A 24,279-nucleotide genomic window follows, 5' to 3' on the forward strand; every position below is an offset into this window, starting at 1 on the left:
ACTAGAAGTAATGAACGGGGCCTGCAGACGGCTGCAGCTTCTTAGTCGGGTTGGCAGTGTCCACCTTTTCCCTGCACCTGTTTTTGTTTTATGACCACTGTGCCTGGGCACCGGTGATCCGCTCCCCGGCGTGTATATGTCGTGGGAGCCCCTTTGCCCGCAGACGCTGGCCCTTGCATCTCTGGCCTTTGGCGGTGGCTACTATCCGGACGGATTGGGCTGTTGCCTTTAATTGGGACTTTAGTGGGAATGAACATACAGTCCAGACCTCAATCAGTGAATTTGACTATGGTGGTGGCGTATAGCCTAGTCGGGGTCTGAGTACCCTGCCTGGTGCTCCAGTATTCTGTTGGCTCCCCGGTTCGGTTCCGGTGGGTCACCACCCTGTCCCAGTCCCTACGGTTCCACCGGTCGTGTTCCCGGTCTCCTGTGGGTGGCCACTGCTGTCTGCCTGCCTGACGGTTTAGGGGTCCTAGGCTCCAGCCCAAGCCCCAAGCAGAACTGTGCTTCACGCTCCACTGTCTTACTACAACTCCAAAACTGGACTGCGTTGCTGTTTTCCTGCCTCAGGCCAGCAGACTCCTTGGTGGGCGTGTCTTTCCACCTGACTCCACCCACCTGGTGTGCCTGTCTGACCCTGAGTGAGGCAATCAGGTCTTAATGTTTGACGGGTGTTACCTCTCTAAGGTGGGTGTGTGTGTGTGGCGGTGTAGTGACCTGTGACCCCTGGGGTCCAGGGCGTCACACTTGACCTACGAAGTCTGGTTTTTGGTGGTTGGCCATCGCTCTTTGGTCTTCGGTGATTGACCTGCCAATTCTGGTTTTCAGTGCTCAGCCTTCGATGCTTGCCCTACGAAGTCCAGTGTTCAGTGTTTGGTCTTCGGTGTTTGGCCTACATTACATGACCTGCGAAGTCTGGTCTTCTTTGTGATCAGTTTACTCAGGTGCTTCTACTGCAGTAATAACATAAGCCCGCTCTGCTGCTCGCACGTTTGCTTATTCTAAAGTCCTGGAAGACTGTAAGGAAGAGGTTAATCCTTGCTGCCATAGATAAGTAGACCATAATAGGCAATTCCTGGATATGATTTGTTAACTCTTTATTTAGAACCATCACAGTCTTTTCAAGTATTTGCCCCAACTTCTCCCCTCCTGTTCCGACCTAACCTTTTATATTTACCAATGACCCCAAATTTGTCACCTGACCCGGCATCCCCTTCATCTTCTTCCTTCGAGGAAACACGCTCTCCATTCTTCAGTTCCAGCATGTCTAGTCCAACCAGCAGATGGCAGTATTTACTTGCAAGTACAGGGAGATGTTGATGGAGTACATCTTCAGTTCACCACCCCTTTACCCTGTCCTTAATAATCATGAAGGAGGTGATACAAAATACTAGATGTAGTCATTTTAGATATTGGGTGTACTCATTTTTGTATCAACAAATTTGAGTAAAATTGAACATTTTGTAATGAAAGTTAAATTATTAACCTTAAATTCATGTTATGAGTTAAAAAACCCTGTTCTATGAAACTAGCTTGTCAACATTCTGGAATTGTTCTATGAGCAGCATCAGTATAATGTAAATGTGGTATAGTTTTTTTGGAGGGAGCAATGAGGAAAAAAGAAATCTGGGCATCGCAATCCTTTATTATTTCTTTGTTGACCTTTTTATATTAAGTAAAAGTTCCAAGGTTCCTCTTTACATAATAGAGTGAACAAACACCTTATGTTTGGTAATTGCCGGGAGCAGTTTGGCTGCTGAAGTGATGATTGTATAGATGTGAGGGGTACGTCTTCACAAAGGTCTATAAAAGAAGACTATTCCGTCAGGTTGGTCTAGAGGCGATACCTACTTGTCACAATGTGGACCAAACCACTACTTCTGAGCATCTCCCTGTTGGGTCTCATCAGAGGAGCGAAATCGCAACGGTAAGTTATAGGCTGACATAGGGCATTTACTATGCAACGAAGGCTGAGCGCATAGTGCACGGGTGTACTTAGCCAATAGTATACACCGGGAACTGCTCTGGGCAGTAGTACATGTCCAAAGTCCTGTATTATTTGCATGTCTTAGCATCGTTGAGTGCAGCTGTATATTTATTTGAGTACCGTATATTTCATGTTCAGTTTGCACCTGTTCACATTTGTCCATTGGTAAGTGACGTCAGTTTTTTTCATTTTAGGTTATGGGGTTATGCCTTCTGGCTAAACACTCATTTGCCACCAGTTTAATGCAATTTTTAATTTCCTATTAGCAAATAAAATAGCAGGCAGTTCAGCCTGAGTGGAGGCATTTCGGTAGGGACCCAGTAAAGAGAGATGTGTCTTGACGCTGGCATCTGGGCTCACATAAAACTGGCATTTTTTTATGCTCTAAATGTCTCATTTTTTCATTTATTTCATGAGCAATAATGCATGTTCAAATTCCTATATTCAATGTTTACATGCATGCTTTACTGACGTAGAGTGCAGCTGTATATTTAATTGAGTATATTTTATATTCAGTTTTTTCATTTTAGATTATGGGGTCATGCCTTCTGACTGATCACTCATTTGCCACCAGCTTAAGGCAACTTTTAATTTCCTATTAGCAGGTTCCTGCCCGCCCTTAAAATTGTAGGCTGTTCAGCCCAAGTAGAGGCATTTTGGTAGGGATCCAGTAAAGATAGATATGGCTGCTGGGCTCACATAAAACCTGCCTTTTTTATGCTCTAAGTGTCTCATTTTTTTCCATTTATTTCCTGAGCAGTAATTCATGTCCAAATTTCTATACTCAATGTTTGCATACTTAGCGTCTCAGAGTGCAGCTGTTTATTTGTCAGGATATATTAACATTGTCATCTGCAGACATTCACAAGAAAGAAGCCAAAAGTTTCAGACTTTTTTTTAGGTTGAACGTAAAAATGAGTCCATCAAATTCAACCTATAGCTGAACCTGTTGAGCCAGAGGAAAGGAAAAAATCACACATTGATAGCCCTATATTAGGGGAAAAAATCCTTTCCCGACTCCAATCAGACTACCACAGTTCCCATGATCAACACCCCATGACAGAATCTACTGCACATAGCCTGTAATATTATATTTTTCAGGCCTCTTTTGATTTGTAGTAGTGAATCAACCATTACAACATTATGTGGCAGAGAGTTTCATAGTCGCACTGCTCTTACAGTAAAGAATCTGTTATAATTAAATCTTCATTGCACTAGCCATAGTGAATGCCCTTGTCCCCGTAACAGGCCTAGGTGTAAAAAGATCATTAGAAAGGTCTCAGTAATGTCCTCTCATAGATTTGTACATTGTAAAAAGATCGTACCTAAGCCTTTGTTTTTTTAAAGGGAAAGTCTAATAACAAGTATAGTAATCCTTCCTTTTGCCATCCGTTTGCCTCCAGCTGCCTCTTAGGCCCCCTTCACACGTCCGTGAAAAACACGCACGTGTGTTACGGGCCGTTTTTCGGGTCCGTGTCCCGTTTTTGTGTCCGTTTTTATGGTCCGTGTGGCACCTGTGTGAATTGCGTATGCTAGCCGTGTTTGTAGAACGTCCGTGTGTGCGTGTGGAATTAACGTGTATGTGTACGTGGAATGTCCGTGTGGAATGTCCGTGTGTGTGATGCACAATGTCGTTTATAAATGTCGGCTGACAGCAGACAGAGTTGCGCGATGAGAATGAACTCGGGTGAATTTCACCCGACTTCATCCTCATACCGCGGCTCTGTCTGTGTCGAGTACTGATTAGCGGTCACCTGTGAAGGATTCACCGGTGACCGCTAATCCCCCGAGTGACTAAAGTTTCCCCCCCTCTCTCATACTCACCGTTCCTCGATCCCCGGCGCGGCGCTGCACGGCATTCACACTGCTCCGGCGGCTTTTACTATTTTGAAAAAGCCGGCCGCTCATTAAACAATTTCCTATTCTCTGCTTTCCCCGCCCACCGGCACCTATGATTGGTTGCAGTGAGACACGCCCCCACACTGAGTGACAGGTGCCTCACTGCACCCAATCACAGCAGCCGGTGGGCGTGTCTATACTGTGCAGTAAAATAAATAAATAAATAATTAAAAAAAAACGGCGTGCGGTCCCCCCTAATTTCAATACCAGCCAGATAAAGCCATACGGCTGAAGGCTGGTATTCTCAGGATGGGGAGCTCCACGTTATGGGGAGCCCCCCACCCTAACAATATCAGTCAGCAGCCGCCCAGAATTGTCGCATACATTATATGCGACAGTTCTAGGGCTGTACCCGGCTCTTCCCGATTTGCCCTGGTGCTTTGGCAAATCGGGGTAATAAGGAGTTAATGGCAGCCCATAGCTGCCAATAAGTCCTAGATTAATCATGTCAGGCGTCTCCCCGAGATTCCTTTCATGATTAATCTGTAAATTACAGTAAATAAACACACACACCCGAAAAAATCCTTTATTAGAAATAAAAAACACAAACATATACCCTGGTTCACCACTTTAATCAGCCCCAAAAAGCCCTCCATGTCCGGCGTACTCCAGGATGGTCCAGCGTCGCATCCAGCTCTGCTGCATGGAGGTGACCGGAGCTGCAGAAGACACCGCCGCTCCGGTCACCTCCACGCAGCTAATGAGGTGAGTAGCGCGATCAGCTGAGCGGTCACTGAGGTTACTCGCTGTCACTGGATCCATTGACAGCGGGTAACCTCAGTGACAGCTCAGCTGATCGCAAGGCTGTCTTCATTAGCTGCGTGGAGGTGACCGGAGCGGCTGTGTATTCTGCAGCTCCTGTCACCTCCATGCAGCAGAGCTGGAAGCGACGCTGGAGCATCCTGGATGACGCCGGACATGGAGGGCTTTTTGGGGCTGATTAAAGTGGTGAACCAGGGTATATGTTTGTGTTTTTTATTTCTAATAAAGGATTTTTTCTGGTGTGTGTGTCTTTATTTACTGTAATTTACAGATTAATCATGAAAGGAATCTCGGGGAGACGCCTGACATGATTAATCTAGGACTTATTGGCAGCTATGGGCTGCCATTAACTCCTTATTACCCCGATTTGCCAAAGCACCAGGGCAAATCGGGAAGAGCCGGGTACAGCCCCAGAACTGTCGCATATAATGTATGCGACAATTCTGGGAGGCTGCTGATTGATATTGTTAGGGTGGGGGGCTCCCCATAACGTGGAGCTCCCCATCCTGAGAATACCAGCCTTCAGCCGTATGGCTTTATCTGGCTGGTATTGAAATTGGGGGGGACCGCACGCCGTTTTTTTTTAATTATTTATTTATTTATTTTACTGCACAGTATAGACACGCCCACCGGCTGCTGTGATTGGGTGCAGTGAGGCACCTGTCACTCAGTGTGGGGGCGTGTCTCACTGCAACCAATCATAGGCGCCGGTGGGCGGGGAAAGCAGGGAATAGGAGATTGTTTAATGAGCGGCCGGCTTTTTCAAAGTAGTAAAAGCCACCGCAGCAGTGTGAATGCCGTGCAGCGCTGCGCCGGAGATCGGGGAACGGTAAGTATGAGAGAGGGGGGGAAACTGACCGACAGACTGTGAGAGAGGGACAGACAGACAGAGAGACCGACAGAGAGACAGAGAGACCGACCGACGGACTCAGGGATATTGACCGACATACACAAAAATAGAAAGAATAGCCGACATCACTAGAAATAAAAACACCAAACGGACACGGACTATAGGTAGATGCATACGTGTTTACTAACGTGTGTGCACATACCCATAGACTTTCATTGTGTCCACGTGTGCGTGCTCCGTGCAGATAACAGACATGCATCCGTGCCAAACGCAAACACATACGGATCACGGACACGCACACACAGACAGTATGAAATAACGCACGTGTAACCACAATCATAGATTAACATTGGTGCACGTTTGGCCGTGTCTCCGGTATATACGGAAACGGACCAAACACGCACGTGTATCACGGACGTGTGAAGGGGGCCTTACACTCAGATTAGTTCTCTGTTCCTCCTGCTTCCAAGATGGCCACTGCAGTGGCATGCGGAGTGCCATAGTAAGTCTAATCACCCTGCCTCTACTACTCAACAGCACAGAAAAGCCAAGGGAGTGGTTGTTATACTTAACACTGGGCTCCACATGCCACTGTGGTGGCCACCTTGGAAGCAGGAGGAATGGAGCATTCTTCGTATTGGAGTACTGATCTGAATGGAGCATTCTTCGTATTGGAGTACTGTTCTGAATGGAGCATTCTTCGTATTGGAGTACTGTTCTGAACGGAGCAATATACTGAATGGGGCATTCTTCTGAATGGGGCAGTCTTCTGCCCCACCAATATGCCAGATAGAGCTCCTCCACAATGCCAGATAGTGCCCCCCCACAATGCCAGATAGTGCCCCCCCCCTACAATGCCAGATAGTGCCCAACCACAATGCCAGAGAGTGGCCAACCACAATGCTAGAGAGTGCCCCCACAATGCCAGATAGTGTCCAACCACAATGCCAGAGAGTAGCCGACCACAATGCCAGAGAGTGGCCGACCACAATGCCAGATAGTGCCCCCCCCACATTGCCAGATAGTGCCCAACCACAATGCCAGAGAGTGGCTGACCACAATGCCAGATAGTGCCCCCCCCCACAATGCCAGATAGTGCCCAACCACAACGCCAGAGAGTGGCCGACCACAATGCCAGATAGTGCCCCCCCCACAATGCCAAATAGTGCCCAACCACAATGCCAGAGAGTGGCCGACCACAATGCCAGAGAGTGCCCCCCCCACAATGCCAGATAGTGCCCAACCACAATGCCAGAGAGTGGCCGACCAAAATGCCAGAGAGTGGCCGACCACATTGCCAGATAGTGGCCCACCATAGTACCAGAGAGTGGCTGGCCACAATGCGAGATAGTGCCCCACCATAATGCCAGATAGGGGTCCACCACAATGCCAGATACTGCATCATCACAATTGTGACTCAATACTCCTACACAATGATAGTGCCGCAATGTAATTCCATATAGTGCCCCACTACAATGCCATCCACCGTACCCCAATGCAATGCCAGGTAGTGTGCCGCCCCCGGTAGACCTCTGATGTCACAGTGTTGGCTCAAAGTGGGGATGTGGCCGTACTCGGCGCAAGTGACAGGCTTTTGTAATGGGGGTTTAAAATAATATTTAAAAAGGGAGAAAGAATAAATTAAATAAATAAATAATTTAGGTTGTTCGGCTGTGGTATGGCCGGGCACTGCTGGAGGTTCCCAGTAGTTAGGTGATGATGCGCAGTGCCAGAGGGTTGTCCCCTCGACCCCCCAACTAGGGCTGGTTCCCGGGGATGGGATGATGAGGTAGGGATGGTGCAGCAGAGAATAATTAAGCCAGAGACAGGACAAGGAGCTTTTACCCTTTTACTGGAGCTCTGCAGAATGTTTCTCACAGCATTAACAATGATGGGGCTACTTCCTGCCGTGATGAGAGTTGGTTCCTCTGCTGTGTGGTGATAGTGTGTTCCTCCTGCTACTATTTCCCTACCTGGGAATAGGTATCTTGGTATCCTGGGATTTCCAAGACAAGAACAATCTGGATTGTTAGCGCCTTCTGGTGAGCAGGTGCCTGGAATCCTGAAGGAAAACTCACTATTTCTTCGAGACATTTCAAGACTCAAACGTGTCACTGCTCCTTATAAAAAGGCTAATAGCAGTCTCTCAGTTTGCCACTCACCTTGGAAGTCCTGGTGGCCTAGGGTCTGATACCCTGCCAATGTGTAGCTGGCCCCTCCAGAGGTATTAGCAGCCACCTCAAGACAGGACCGTCTCCATGTCACACTCTTCACTTCCCCCGAGCTGCAACTGACTCAAACTGAATTTACCTCACAACTCAACTCCTCCCCATCTCCTTCTAGGGCTCTCACTCAAGTGTTGGTTTTATCTAAAGTGAACAACCCCAGTAAGGGAGTGTGGGCAAATGTGTGTTTGTATGTGGTGAACAGCAGAGAAAACCGCATCTCATCAAAGTTATTATCTCTGGCAACTAGTCACAGGGCGCCACAATGTCCCACAATAATGCAAGAATGTGCCCCACAGTAATGGCTGTTACAGTGCCTCACCACCATGGCGGATAGCGACCCATTACAATGCCAGCCACAGTTCCCCATCATATTGCTGAATAAGGAGCCCTCCCATGAAACTAATACAGTGCGACACTGCTGCACCATAATACTAGAGAGTGTCCCAGCAAAATGTCAGGTGGTGCCCTACCGCAATTCTCGTCAATACCTCATCACAATGCCAAATAGTGCATTTGGCACTACAATACCGGTCCTGGTGCCCCATCATACTGCCACATCAACCCTTCATCCTCCCTCCCATAAGACAGCAGACAGCAGAGTAATGGAGGGGCACTGATGCAGGCTTGTTGTTATGGAATTATTTCTGCTCTGTTCATATGGCCTCATTAAGACATCAGTGATTTTTCTCCTATGCAAAAAAGCGTTCTGAGTTTTAGCAGTGTTTTTGATCATCGTGATACCGAAAAAATATATCTTTGTACCACGCTACCCGGTAGAGAGAAAAATTAACAATTTGAGAGTCCTCAGTGGTTGACAATACGTTTTAATGGCTAACAGGAAAGATGGCTTCATTAAAATGTATCAACCCATGAGGACTCAAATTTAAATTCAAAATTAAATTTTTTATTTTTTTCATGTTGGCGTTTCATTTTCTTTGACTTTTCTTTCTGCTCACCAGATTTTTAAGGGGGCTTTACACGCTGCGACATCGCTACCGATATATCGTCGGGGTCACGTCGATAGTGACGCACATTCGGCGCCGGTAGCGACATCGCAGCGTGTAACACCAAGGAGCGACGATCAACGATCACAAAATCGTTCAGAAACGGGGATCATTGACACGTCGCTCCTTTCCTTAATATCGCTGCTGCCACAGGTACAATGTTGTTCGTCGTTCCTGCGGCAGCACACATCCCTGTGTGTGACACCGCAGGAACTACGAACATCTCCTTACCTGCCTCCACCGGCAATGCGGAAGTAAGGAGGTGGGCGGGATGTTACGTCCCGCTCATCTCCGCCCCTCCGCTTCTATTGGCCGGCCGCTTAGTGACGCTGCTATGACGCCGAACGCACCTCCCCCTTGAGGGAGGGATTGTTCGGCGATCACAGCGACGTCGCTGACCAGGTATGTGCGTGTGACGCTGCCGTAGCGATAATGTTCACTACGGCAGCGAGCACCAAATATTGCACGAACGACGGGGGCGGGTGCTATCATGCTCAACATCGCTAGTCAAAAAGGCTGGTGGAATTTAAAAAAAAAAAAATCTTTTTGACGCCTAGGATGTGTCAGATGGTTATTAATTCACATGATAACGATGTAGTGAACAATCTGTAGTAATTATTTATTTTTTCTAATTTTATTAATATTGTTATTGTTGTTATTCAACACTTAAGAAAATTTTTAATATTTTTGGGTTTTTTTCTAACTTTTCTCTTTCTTTTTAGCATGGTAGATGGTTTTCCCGAAGATATGACTTCTTCAGAATGGCTTCCTCCTGATCCTTCTCCCAGGTACCAGAGATGACCTGATTGTTTCCTGTGCACTGAATGCAGTATATTGTATTAGGGTTAGATCTCATAGGCACATAACCTTAAGCCTGCTTTACACGCTACGATTAAGCCTACGATATCGTATGCGATGTGACCCGCCCCCATCGTATGTGCGGCACGTTCAATTTGTTGACCGTGTCGCACAAATGATTAATTCCCGTCACACGTACTTACCTTCCATACGACCTCGATGTGGGCAGCGAACATCCACTTCCTGGAGTGGGAGGGACGTTCGGCGTCACACGGCAGGCGGCCCATAGAAGCGGAGGGGCGGAGATGAGCGGAACGTAAACATCCCGCCCACCTCCTTCCTTCCGCATTGCCGGCAGGAGCCGCGGGACGCAGGTAAGCTGAGTTCATCATTCTCGGGGTGTCACACACTGCGATGTGTGCTGCCTCGGGAACATTGAACAACCCGACATTCAATTTTTAGGTTTTGAACGACATGCATGCGATCAACGTTTTTTTCGTTCAATCGCAATCGCACGTAGGTTTCACACACTACAATATTACTAACGATGCCGGATGTGCGTCACTTACGGCGTGACCCCGCCGACACATCTTGAGATATATTGTAGCGTGTAAACCCCGCTTTAGCGAAATCCACAACATTTGGGGGTACTTTACACACTATGACATCGCAGGTGCAATGTCGGTGGGATCAAATCGAAAGTGATGCACATCCGGCGTCGCTGTCGACATCGTAGTGTGTAAAGCCTTTTACATACGATTAACGAGCGTAAAAGCGTCGTTATCGTATCATCGGTGTAGGGTCCGACATTTCCATAATGCCGCTGCTGCGATGGTACGATGTTGTTCCTCGTTTCAGCAGGCAGCACACATCGCTGTGTGTGAAGCCGCTGGAGCGAAGAACATCTCCTACCTGTGTCCTGGCCGGCTATGCGGAAGGAAGGAGGTGGGCGGGATGTTTACGTCCCGCTCATTTCCGCCCCTCCGCTTCTATTGGCCGCCTGCCGTGTGATGTCGCTGTGACGCCGCACGACCCGCCCCCTTAGGAAGCAGGCGGTTCGCCGGCCAGAGCGGTGAGAGCATGTGAAGCTGGCGTAGCGATAATGTTCGCTACGGCAGCAATCACAAGATATCACTGCTGCAACGGGGGCGGGTACTATCGCGCTCGGAATCGCAAGCATCGGCTTGCTATGTCGTAACATGTAAAGTACCCCTTAGGGTTTCTTATTTATTCTGACCATTGGCGTAACTGGAGGTCAATGGGCCCCTGTGCAAAATTTGGACCTGGGTCCCCATCCATCCCCACATGTTGGTCAGATGCATATATATATATATATATTTATTTAGCATTCTAAATCTATAAAGACATGTAACTTGCCCTCACCCCATTATGCCCCCCATCATGTTTTAATGTACCCGATCCTGGGCTTCTCCCTGGTATACATGTCCCCCATCCTGGGCTCCTACCTGTAAATATGTCCCCCATCCTGGTTTATATGATCCACATCCTAATATGTGTACCGCCGCTGTGGAAGCAGCCGAGCTGCTCGGATCCGGGTTCGCTGTGGCTCGAGGGTCTCCGGACCCGGGGGTCATGCGGCCACACGAATGAAAAGGGAGGTATTTAAAGGGGAGTTATAGTTCGTGATGCCGCCCGTGGTATGTGGTAATTAGGAGTACCACTGCTGCTGTTGGGAGTACCTGGGGATGATGGAACGGGGGCAGCAAGGTGTTGTAACCCTCCACGGGTAGGGGGGTGCCCCGGGACTTGGTAAGAGGGATGCCGTGGGGATGCAGGGGTCACGCTCGTACTCACTCAGTTCATAATCAGACCCTGACAACCAGGTAAACCAAGTCTCTGTCACTAAGTGGTGCTGCCTGGTGATCCGTGACCTGCCTCCTGGCACTTAGTTTTACTCCAACTTGATGGCCCGGTAGCGTGGAACTAGCCGGGCCCCGTTCCCTACTATGGCCAAGTTTGGGAGCTTAGGGCTCACGCTTAGGATTTTATGGACCGTTTTGGTTGAAAAGCCCTATCCCCCTCGTTGCGCTAATGCCCTGATTCTGGAGTGGGTGGGAACGGATTGTAAAGGCTCCATTCTCATCAGGTGAATTGTCGGGTTGCCCATCGTGTCTTCGGTCCCGGACCGGTGATAGGGCTAGGCTGCCGGCCGTCCTCCTTGACGGGTCCGAGCACCTCGCCACAATCCCCTGCGACCGGGGGTCAGACTCCTCTAGGCCCAGACCACCGTCTGCAACCTAGGTAGTTACTTCAGGAGTCACAACTCCCGACTTCCTCTGAGCTCCTCTCAGCTCGACGGCTACTTCCAACTCCCTTTTCCACTCACAGACTGACTAGACTCTCTACATACGTCACCTCCCCTCCCTGACCCCCCAGGTGGGCGACTCTATTCAACTCAAGCCGTCCACTGGTGTGTCAGGTGGGTGTGGTGCAGGGTGTCTCTAGGTTTTAATTTGCTGTTGGAGGCAACACTACTTTAGTAGGGACCCAAAACCAAGAGGGAGGTGGAATACTGCACGAAGGACAGCTTGTGCAGTACCCTGTGACGACCTGATAGTCCAGGGGCATCACATACAGTTAGGTCCAGAAATATTTGGACAGTGACACAAGTTTTGTTATTTTAGCTGTTTACAAAAACATGTTCAGAAATACAATTATATATATAATATGGGCTGAAAGTGCACACTCCCAGCTGCAATATGAGAGTTTTCACATCCAAATCGGAGAAAGGGTTTAGGAATCATAGCTCTGTAATGCATAGCCTCCTCTTTTTCAAGGGACCAAAAGTAATTGGACAAGGGACTCTAAGGGCTGCAATTAACTCTGAAGGCGTCTCCCTCGTTAACCTGTAATCAATGAAGTAGTTAAAAGGTCTGGGGTTGATTACAGGTGTGTGGTTTTGCATTTGGAAGCTGTTGCTGTGACCAGACAACATGCGGTCTAAGGAACTCTCAATTGAGGTGAAGCAGAACATCCTGAGGCTGAAAAAAAAGAAAAAATCCATCAGAGAGATAGCAGACATGCTTGGAGTAGCAAAATCAACAGTCGGGTACATTCTGAGAAAAAAGGAATTGACTGGTGAGCTTGGGAACTCAAAAAGGCCTGGACGTCCACGGATGACAACAGTGGTGGATGATCGCCGCATACTTTCTTTGGTGAAGAAGAACCCGTTCACAACATCAACTGAAGTCCAGAACACTCTCAGTGAAGTAGGTGTATCTGTCTCTAAGTCAACAGTAAAGAGAAGACTCCATGAAAGTAAATACAAAGGGTTCACATCTAGATGCAAACCATTCAACAATTCCAAAAATAGACAGGCCAGAGTTAAATTTGCTGAAAAACACCTCATGAAGCCAGCTCAGTTCTGGAAAAGTATTCTATGGACAGATGAGACAAAGATCAACCTGTACCAGAATGATGGGAAGAAAAAAGTTTGGAGAAGAAAGGGAACGGCACATGATCCAAGGCACACCACATCCTCTGTAACATGGTGGAGGCAACGTGATGGCATGGGCATGTATGGCTTTCAATGGCACTGAGTCACTTGTGTTTATTGATGACATAACAGCAGACAAGAGTAGCCGGATGAATTCTGAAGTGTACAAGGATATACTTTCAGCCCAGATTCAGCCAAATGCTGCAAAGTTGATCAGACGGCGCTTCATAGTACAGATGGACAATGACCCCAAGCATACAGCCAAAGCTACCCAGGAGTTCATGAGTGCAATAAAGTGGAACATTCTGCAATGGCCAAGTCAATCACCAGATCTTAACCCAATTGAGCATGCATTTCACTTGCTCAAATCCAGACTTAAGACGGAAAGACCCACAAACGAGCAAGACCTGAAGGCTGCGGCTGTAAAGGCCTGGCAAAGCATTAAGAAGGAGGAAACCCAGCGTTTGGTGATGTCCATGGGTTCCAGACTTAAGGCAGTGATTGCCTCCAAAGGATTCGCAACAAAATATTGAAAATAAAAATATTTTGTTTGGGTTTGGTTTATTTGTCCAATTACTTTTGACCTCCTAAAATGTGGAGTGTTTGTAAAGAAATGTGACAATTCCTACAATTTCTATCAGATATTTTTGTTCAAACCTTCAAATTAAACGTTACAATCTGCACTTGAATTCTGTTGTAGAGGTTTCATTTCAAATCCAATGTGGTGGCATGCAGAGCCCAACTCGCGAAAATTGTGTCACTGTCCAAATATTTCTGGACCTAACTGTATGTATGTCTCCCATCCTAGTATATATGTTCCTCAGCCTTGGAAATAGGTTCCCCATCCTGGAATATTCTGTGCCCCTCCTGATATATACTGTCCTCCTCATGGGCCCCTCCTGGTATATACTGTCATCCTCCTGGTATATATGTTCCTATCCTGGGCCCCTCCTGGTATATACTGTCCCCCTCCTGGTATATACTGTCCCCCTCCTGGTATATATGTTCCTCTCCTGTTCCTGAGCACCTCCTGGTATGTACTGTCCCACTCCTAGTATATACTGTACTCACCCTCCCACCCACGTCACGCAGCATCCTCCTCTATAACCAGCCCACAGTGGATGGCAGCTTTCATTGGTGTCTGTGCTATAACAACACATAACAACATTGTCCCAGGGACGCCGCTGAAAGCTGTATCACAGTGCAGAGAATGGACAGGTCTATCCACTGCAATGCATTGCTGAATGTACAGCCTCAGACACCCATCCAGCTAAAGTAGGGGCTGGGGCCAGGGGGGGGGAAATGCCTAGGGCCAGGATCTTTCCGCCCCTGATTCTGACCTAATCCGTAGAGTATCCACAATAATTTAGTAATTATCACACAATTTTCATTGCCATGCTGGAAATTTCTAAATCTTTACAGTTACATGAAAACTTTTGAGGTTTGTTATTAACCGCTGCTGCTGTATTTTGCAGTGCATTCCCGTGAAAAGATACAGACAGGATCTCAGGATCGGTGGGATGCCAGTAGTCAGAACTCCAACAATTGAGAAATCCACAGTCATTCTGCTATGTTTGGTCATAACCTTACTGTGTAGTTAACAGGACACTGGTCCAACCACAATGTCAGTAGTCCATGGCTGTCGTACCCAAGCCCTGTGAATGTCTTACTATGTGTGGCATCTCTGGCACTTGTGATTAGTAGGCCCTGTGACATCATTATGTTGCATGATGGATGCGTTATGTCGCGGGGGCTTACTAATCAGAAGAAGTGCCGGACATGCTGCGGGGATTAACAGATTTGCAGGGCTCTGGTCTGTTATTTGTAGACTACTGACGCACCCCAGGGCTTTGGGGTACTCGATCCCGGGCAGTATATTTACTGGGACAGTTCACTGGGTGGCCTTTGCCGAGTTCCATGACCCTGGGGGTCGCATGAAAGAGGTTATGTACATGTAAATGATAATAAAGTTTTTGTTGTGACGCCACCTGTGGTGTGTGGCCAGGTAGGGAGCCGCCGCCGCAGAGTTCTTCTCACCGGGGGTCGATGTTGATTGCAGCCAAGATGGAGTCACTCTCCACAGGCGGAGATGTTGCCACGGGAGGGTGGTCGGCTGGCTGGGAGTGGGCCGTAGAGGCGGGACGGTGTCGCCGGTAAATAATGGAAACAAGGCAAGAGCTCTGGTTTCAAGTTTTCTATTCACTGGTTAGGAGATTGCCCGAGAGTGTCCTGGTTCACTTCTGGTAAGTCTATGGTTATCCGGTGCAAGTTCCAAGTGGTTACCGGTGTCAGTGTAAAGGTCCTGTTTATCCTCGCTGTCCAGCGACTGGCAGAAGGAACCTGGGCCGAGCTCCTGTTCACAAGCCTCAGGCTCCACAATGGCAAGATAAGCTGTGTCTCATCCCACCAGCACTGGTGCCCTCCTGCACCCAGTCTGGTCTCAGGAGACGTCCCTCCAACAAAGCTCACTATGTGTCATGGCTACCTCCTCTTATACCCCATGTGGCCCCCGCCCCACAGTGCTTGCCCTGGGAAGTCCCATACTACTGGATGGCTGACCTCCCAGTTCACTCCCCCTGTAGGGAAGGCACCTAACTGCATCTGTAACGTGTCTGGTGTGAGCACCGGCAGACCACCTGTCTCTTACCCCAGATAGATACTGCTCCTTAACTCAGTTGCAGTACCCTGTAGCGACCAGAGCCTCAGGGGCGCTACACTACCAACGTGCCCGCTGGATTTTTCTTTGTTTTTTACCCTACAGCTATTAGCAGAAATTTGCTAGATAGTGGCCTTTGTTTGTATTGTGAACATTATTAATTTTTCCCATGAAACATGACACCAGATTTAGAGAAATTTTTAAAGGGGTATTCTTAAATTTGATTAGTAATTGGTAATTTAATAATTACCAACATGTTCATTGATAAAATAGGGATGTTTTATTCCTGCCCTAGAAACATCCCAAAACATTCTGTACTATTGAACACTAAGGGGTACTTTGCACGCTGCGACATCGCTAGCCGATGCTAGCGATGCCGAGCGCGATAGTACCCGCCCCCTTCGCAGCTGCGATATCTTGTAATTGCTGCCGTAGCGAATATTATCGCTACGGCAGCTTCACACGCACATACCTGGTCGGCGACGTCGTGGTGACTGCCAAATAATCCCTCCCTCAAGGGGGAGGTGCATTCGGCATCACCACGACGTCACCGCGACGTCACTAAGCGGACAGCCAATAGAAGCGGAGGGGCGGAGATGAGCGGGACATAACATTCCGCCCACCTCCTTCCTTCCGCATTGCCGGTGGATGCAGGTAGGAGATGTTTGTCGCTCCTGCGGCTTCACACACAGCGATGTGTGAAGTAGAACAGAAGGGATGCCAGGGCCACAGACAGCTTTCAGGCTAGTGGCCTGTTCCACAGAAACATCGGTGGAGGGATCAGGCCGCATACAGGGGATGGTCCCTAGAAGCTGGAGGACATAAAGTCAGATCCAAAGGCAAAAACCGCGGCCCAGGGTAGCTGCAAGCACCCCAGGACACAGCCCACAGCAGAACCTCTGGAAAGGGGGTAAACTACCGACAGGCAAGCCCCTGGCCTGGAGGCTGTAGTGGAGGCCAAGCCAGGTCCATCCATAAAAGGCGAGGCTTAGAAGACGACGAGAAAGAGACACAATAGAGGGGTGTACCGGCTTTTGCCCCAGATCTACCCAGAATCGGCGGAGGTCCCTGACAGTGGGTCTCAGCAGTCCAGAGGCACCAGTGTGCACCTATCAGGAACTGTGAGTAAACATCTTGAAATTGCACCCCCTGGAGTTGCCTCAGTTATTTTTGCCTGCATATGTCAAGGGAGGAATTTGCGTTGAAGACTGCTAATGGAGTCCTCATTTGGGATATCCAGAGACGATGCCATATTAGCTGTATATCAGTGCCAATATATATATCAATTTATATAAGACAAAGAACACAGACCTGCTCTTTTTTCAGCCAGCGTCACCAGCTGAACTAGTTTAATAAGATAGATCCAATTATACCGTAAGCATGAATAACCTTGAAGCTAACAAGGAGTGCTTTTCACTCCCCATTTTCTCACATCACATTGCCTGCCTCCCGTACATTCCTTCTATGTGAACATTACTGATAACACTTCTTACAGCTTCACATTCTGGCTTCATCATCTTTGGTTAACTCCTTCATGATTATACAACTTTGAATTATACTATAGGTCTGTGCAATTGCTACATAGACAGACAGATAATTTTGTATCTACATCTACATTTTGATTAGTTATATACACAGATATTCTTATTACGTTTAAACAAACATACTACAGCTCAGGTGACCTCCACAGTCCCCCCTTAATAAAATATCTGTGAATATTATTATCTTAAATTTAAAAATGTTCCCCATTTAGATATATTTTATTATTTGGGACTTTAATTATATCCATATCTATATATGTGGGCTTTCTATGGGATTGTTGTTTAAGTTAACACTATAGGCTTTAGCTCCCCCCCTTAAGTACTTATTTTTATTTATTAAACATAACTTTATGATTTATAGGGGCTATTATAATTGGCGTTATTACTCTCATTAGGGCACATTATCCTGATTAAGAAAAATTGAATCTAAACCTTATTTAAAAATTAGCACATACAGTGCCTACAAGTAGTATTCAACCCCCTGCAGATTTAGCAGGTTTGATAAGATGCAAATAAGTTAGAGCCTGCAAACTTCAAACAAGAGCAGGATTTATTAACAGATGCATAAATCTTACAAACCAACAAGTTATGTTGCTCAGTTAAATTTTAATAAATTTTCAACATAAAAGTGTGGGTCAATTATTATTCAACCCCTTGGTTTAATATTTTGTGGAATAACCCTTGTTTGCAATTACAGCTAATAATCGTCTTTTATAAGATCTGATCAGGCCGGCACAGGTTTCTGGAGTTATCTTGGCCCACTCCTCCATGCAGATCTTCTCCAAGTTATCTAGGTTCTTTGGGTGTCTCATGTGGACTTTAATCTTGAGCTCCTTCCACAAGTTTTCAATTGGGTTAAGGTCAGGAGACTGACTAGGCCACTGCAACACCTTGATTTTTTCCCTCTTGAACCAGGCCTTGGTTTTCTTGGCTGTGTGCTTTGGGTCGTTGTCTTGTTGGAAGATGAAATGACGACCCATCTTAAGATCCTTGATGGAGGAGCGGAGGTTCTTGGCCAAAATCTCCAGGTAGGTCGTGCTATCCATCTTCCAATGGATGCGGACCAGATGGCCAGGCCCCTTGGCTGAGAAACAGCCCCACAGCATGATGCTGCCACCACCATGCTTGACTGTAGGGATGGTATTCTTGGGGTCGTATGCAGTGTCATCCAGTCTCCAAACGTCACGTGTGTGGTTGGCACCAAAGATCTCGATCTTGGTCTCATCAGACCAGAGAACCTTGAACCAGTCTGTCTCAGAGTCCTCCAAGTAATCATGAGCAAACTGTAGACGAGCCTTGACATGACGCTTTGAAAGTAAAGGTACCTTACGGGCTCGTCTGGAACGGAGACCATTGCGGTGGAGTACGTTACTTATGGTATTGACTGAAACCAATGTCCCCACTGCCATGAGATCTTCCAGGAGCTCCTTCCTTGTTGTCCTTGGGTTAGCCTTGACTCTTCGGACAAGCCTGGACTTGGCACGGGTGGAAACATTCAAAGGCTGTCCAGGCTGTGGAAAGCTAACAGTAGTTCCATAAGCCTTCCACTTCCGGATGATGCTCCCAACAGTGGAGACAGGTAGGCCCAACTCCTTGGAAAGGGTTTTGTACCCCTTGCCAGCCTTGTGACCCTCCACGATCTTGTCTCTGATAGCCTTGGAATGCTCCTTTGTCTTTCCCATGTTGACCAAGTATGAGTGCTGTTCACAAGTTTGGGGAGGGTCTTAATTAGTCAGAAAAGGCTGGAAAAAGAGATAATTAATCCAGACATGTGAAGCTCATTGTTCTTTGTCCCTGAAATACTTCTTAATAATTTAGGGGAACCAAACAGAATTCTGGTGGTTTGAGGGGTTGAATAATAAATGACCCTCTGAATAAACTTTTCACAATTTAAAAAAAAAAAAAAAGAAATAACATTCTTTTTTGCTGCACTGCATTTCACACTTCCAGGCTGATCTACAGTCCAAATGTCACAATGCCAAGTTAATTCCGAATGTGTAAACCTGCTAAATCTGCAGGGGGTTGAATACTACTTGTAGGCACTGTAATTAAAAAAACAAAAGGACATTTGGAAAGTGTCCATGGTTCTTCTTTCCGGATATGAAACAAAAAGAAGGATGCTTAGTCAGTGCTAGTCCACTTAGGGCCACTTTGTGAACCTGGATAATCTGCTCTTGATAAAAAAAACAACAAAACATGATAAGGCTTCATGTGAACAGTTTGTGGCACAGACTTGGAAAAACCTTCTTGGATAATGGGTAGAATAGCGGCCGCTTTCTGCTTCGGTTGTGTCGGGTCCATTGGTTTCTGAGATGTGACGTCAACTCGTGTGTCACTGCCAGTGCTCAGCAGACTAGGCCAGGGAGACATCAGCCTGATGGGATAGGCTCTTCCAAAACTTTTCCCGAGATGAGAGAATCCATAGCTAGCATTTTATATTAAGGAAAATCACTGAATATTTTCATATGAGTTAGTAGGAGACAAAAACATTTGTAAATGGTTAGATTACATTAAGCAAACCACATTTTTGGGTCTATGAAATGGCTGAATTAAGTATTTTAGATTACTCAATTCGTACCCTAACAGTCCCCCCTTGACTTACTTCTGCCATTTCCAAATACTAAGGGTACTGTGTACTCTTAGGAAAAGATGTAGAAAGATCGGTTGGGAAATCCTGCCTGACTGAACATTGAGACATGGGTGGAGAGGGGAATGGGATTTCTTCACCGGTTTGAGACCAAGGACCCCTAGGCGAGTCCTCACCCTTTGTAGTTGGACTTTCCCATGTCTCAAGGTTCTCTAAGTCCTCTCTTCTAACTGTTTCGGCAATGATGGTTTGGGACTGTACAGGTTTTTTGTAAAGGATAAATATGAGCAGGACGCTTAGTGCAGCTCCGGTGGATCGACCCTTCTGCAATGCGGGGCGTGAATCCATGTTGTCCTGCCATTGAGCTTTATTGAAATTTGTGTCCTTTTAGGACTAATCAGTCTCCTGACCGAAAACCATATACTACTAACTCTGATTTAGGATCTGGAATTAGAAAATACACTTGTTTATTTCTCTAATTAGTCAATCATATGAAAATTATACGTGGTTTGCGCTAGACCAAAGAAAAACATTTTACATTGGAACCTGTTTATTACTAAAGCGAAACACAACACACACTAAAGAGAAATATAACACGCATTGATTTACAACTTATCAGTTTGTTTTTTTTACATACCACTTGCATTATGTGTATTTTCAGCAATGACATCGTTTTCTGCACTGGAAAGCCTCTGACCAGACCTGGAAAGAAATCTACACAACACGCACAGACTTGCATACAACGTGCTCATGAGAAACATCTATAATCAGTTTTCAGTCTCTAAGAATGGGTAGAGCAGGTGCAGGGTGTTTCTTCGGACTCTTTACAGTTTTTCCTCATTGTTTTAAGAACGTGTTTCACAAGACCGGGTGAGTTTGCCTACCTGGGTACTAAACCCTGGCGTCACCAAAGTGCACACTGATATCCAACTTTCACAGATGTTAGTCCATGTTACTTGGGCCATCATTAAGAAGAGATCTCATGGCAGAGAAAGCTTACCGCCCTTCATCCACAGACCTTCCTCAGTCAGCCGGCTTCCTGCGTCTCGCACTCCACTCCTTATTGGTTCACTTGTTCCTGTAGGGATTTAAGAACACAAGGAGTGACAGGAGTCAGGGACGTGACAGATGTCACCGAGGCATGGTCTTTATGCATGGTAAAGGACTCCTCAACTCTAGGCCCGTTCACTGCTTCTTGGTCAGCTGCATCTATGCGGGGATCTCCATCCGATTCCATCAGCACAGATCTAGACTTTCTTTTCAGCGTACCTAGCTTATTTGACAACAGGAAAGATCTACATCCTACATACATTGTGACTATTTTACCTACCTCTGCGCCACCCATCTAGAGAGGCACTTACATCACTTCCTCCTGTACCGATAGGAGGGGAGGGAGTGGCCTAAATTTAGATTACCTCATGTTGTGTAAACTGTAGCATATCCAGTGCAGAATCGACCACCATCTGGTTTCATCTATAAAAGCAAAGACTAAAAGAAATATAGATTAGATCATTCCTATAACAGACATATATTCCTACATTCATAATAATCCAATAAACATGACATAACTGTTGCAAAAGAAAGGCCAGCTTTAAAGCCTGCTTTAAAACCTATCCAATATATCTGCTGCTGGAAAAATGCAATAGATATCTACTTCCTCCCTTTTTATATACATAAAATAACAGTATCTATAACAGTAAACAATATGATTAACTAACCAATAAATATAACTTATACTCTAATGGGAAATTTTGAAACCTTACAACAGGGTTAATAAATATTCTGTATCTACAAAAGAAAAGGAAAGTAATTAATATTGGCAGTTTGTATGCAAAAATAATACAAAACAAAAACATAACGATAAAAACAAAAAAAAACTAATTTGTATATTTTAAAAAATATACTTTTCCCTGCAAAATTAATTTAATTATTTAAATAGCAGCAGAATACTATTGATAATCTCCTATGAAATTTTGAACTCTAAGGATTAAACAAAATCTACTCCACCAGCCGGAAAAAGCACTTGTTAGTACATAAGACAGAAACAGCTTTGTAAATCTGCTGAAACTACCTTTTTTTTTTCTTTTACAACTTGTGATAACTAGCAGCGTATTGTATACCCTCCCACACATCCCTGCAGGAGTGCGAGAGCATCATTAAAATAGATGTTTTGGGACTGGAAATCACTGCAACAAAAACAAGCAGTCCGGGGCTCCCCCCTGTATCACTAGGGAAGGTTGGGGCAGACTCCTGGGTGCAGCCGGACTGTGGGCAGTATCTTGGGAAATCTCCTGCAACTGATTTAAAGGGATACTGTGATAGTCTGGGAAAAGGCACACCTGGCTTCAGGTAGATCATTACTGAATCTACAAGGAACACCTTTATTGTAGATTTATGTGCTGCATGTTTTGGTTCTGGTTTCGAGGGTACCTGGCCAAACAGTGAGATTTGGGGGGGTGACACTTTCTTTGATAGTGACCGGGCTGACCAGAATGCCAACAATTGTGTTGCTGGCTTTGTTGATTGGGAGCTACGTATATGGGGTTTGGACTTTGTTGGGGCATGGGCTGTGGCGGGGGCTGCACCGGCGCATTTGTATATACCAATTGATCTTGAGCCCATCTTTTTAAAGCGGCACAATACTGTTGTCCACTTTGGAAAATGGTGTCATCAGTGCCTGGGGGCATTGGGAGATGGAGATCCATTAAGGGCCAAAAACTGTCTCCTGCTTTTACTTTGGTGAGGTTAACAAGGTCCTTCTGGGCAGCTGAGTATAACTGATAGACCTGTAGCATCTTCCTATAAAATTGCATAGGGTTAATGTCGGGATCTGGCAGGCAGGGGATTAATGCCGCTGACTGGGTGGGGTTGAAAGGGACATATTTAAATGAGGGCTGTTCCTCGTCAGGTTCGGGGTAAGGCTCACTATGTGTCCTAGGGGAAGGAGGGGGATCCAAGGGGAGGGGATTGGTAATTGGGGAGTGTGACGGCAGACTGGCCGGTGAGGGGAGAGACGGCATTGGAAGTATGGGAGGGACCAGGGGTATTGGTGTGGAAAGGGTTAAGGGATGCTGCCTAGTGACTGCAGCATCTGTGAATATCTCCGGGACAGGTGAATAGAATGGGGATCAGGTTGTGGGGCAGCAACAAAACAACCTGTCGGAGGACCCTCAGATCTTTCCTCAGACTCGGGTAACATATAGAAAAACACAACATCTCCTCACTCATCCTCTTCTTTGACCTCAATATATCTTTCTGATAGCAACATCTGCATTATTCTGTTAAACAATTCAGCATCAATCAACAAATAATACTCTGGAAATCTCCGGTGCATGATGCACAGCTGAAATGTCTCCAGCAAGTGCCCCTCCCTAAGGAATGCTTACTAAATCCTTTCTGATAAAAAAATTGTTTAAAAGAACTGAGAGTCCTCAGTGGTTGATACCTTTTAATGGCTAACTGAGAAGATGGTCTCTTCATCAGGCATGGTATAACACAAAATCTGAAGAGTCACATATTTCTACACAACAGTACTTAGAATAGTGCAGTAAAAAAAAAACAAAAAAAACAAGAAACAAGATATATAAAACAGAACTATCTCTATGGCAGGGGGGCAAACTGTTGTGGCCATAAATTTTGCTGCAGTTCAGTGTGAAAGTTTTATTGTCCTCTGATAAGGGTCTGGTCCGGGCTGTGACGCGCTCGGATCCTTAGCTTTCTTAACCTTGTCTTCTCCGTTGTAAACATTTTTGCTATCTTGGTGGTGTCTGGATTACACTAATATATGACTATACGGCGTACGTTAAAGCCCGGCCGGAACTTAAGGCTACACCTCTATACTAGCTGCTCCCTCAGCTATATAGTAATAAGGGTATCCCGTGATATGGAGGAGGGGTACAAAATGTATTCCCTCCGGACTTGATCAGCTGCACCAAAATTAATGTCCTAATCCCTATCTTCAGCCACGGGAACCCCCTAATAAGGGTATCTCGTGATATGGAGGAGGGGTACAAAAGGTATTCCTTCCGGACTTGAGCAACTGTATCAAAATTAATGTCCTAATCCCTATCTTCAGCCACGGGAACCCCCCCGCATCTTTAATTACAGACCGGGTCAGTCTAACTAGCTATATCCAGCCACCACCGTCTTTCCTGCCCTAACAACCGTCCTCTGGATCCCGTGTGACACTCGATCCACACCTCAGGGCTGGGATCATGCTCTGAGCTCCAGCGGGCACTACCCCTGAGTCACAATCAGGAACCTTTTATCACCGATAAGGACACACAGCCTGTCACTCCCTCCTCTCCAAGAACAACCACAATGGTAGTGAATACAAAATATGTAACACTCACCGAGGGTTGTAGGGGATCAGCCTTGTTGGAGCGGAGGGAGGTCTCAGTCCGTGACATCCAAACGATCAGTATTTGCAGGTCGGTAATGCGTCCTTGAAGGAGCTCCACTTTGGGTGCGCCAAACTGTCAAGGGAGGAATTTGCGTTGAAGACTGCTAA

At 46.4% G+C, this 24,279-nt stretch overlaps 1 protein-coding gene across 1 annotated transcript in view; it reads left to right on the plus strand.

Annotated features, from left to right (window-relative positions):
* Positions 1-1,843: 1,843 nt before the first annotated feature.
* The window catches only part of LOC142310728 (ovostatin-like), a 175,169-nt gene continuing 152,733 nt past the window's right edge, over positions 1,844-24,279 (plus strand). Inside the window, exons 1-2 of the mRNA XM_075348354.1 lie at positions 1,844-1,927; positions 9,453-9,518. Of these exons, the coding sequence (XP_075204469.1) occupies positions 1,860-1,927; positions 9,453-9,518 (134 nt within the window). The 5' untranslated portion in view covers positions 1,844-1,859. The remainder of the gene's footprint in view (positions 1,928-9,452; positions 9,519-24,279) is intronic.

The sequence above is a fragment of the Anomaloglossus baeobatrachus genome, chromosome 5 (assembly GCF_048569485.1).
Source record: "Anomaloglossus baeobatrachus isolate aAnoBae1 chromosome 5, aAnoBae1.hap1, whole genome shotgun sequence".
Lineage (NCBI taxonomy): Eukaryota > Metazoa > Chordata > Amphibia > Anura > Aromobatidae > Anomaloglossus > Anomaloglossus baeobatrachus.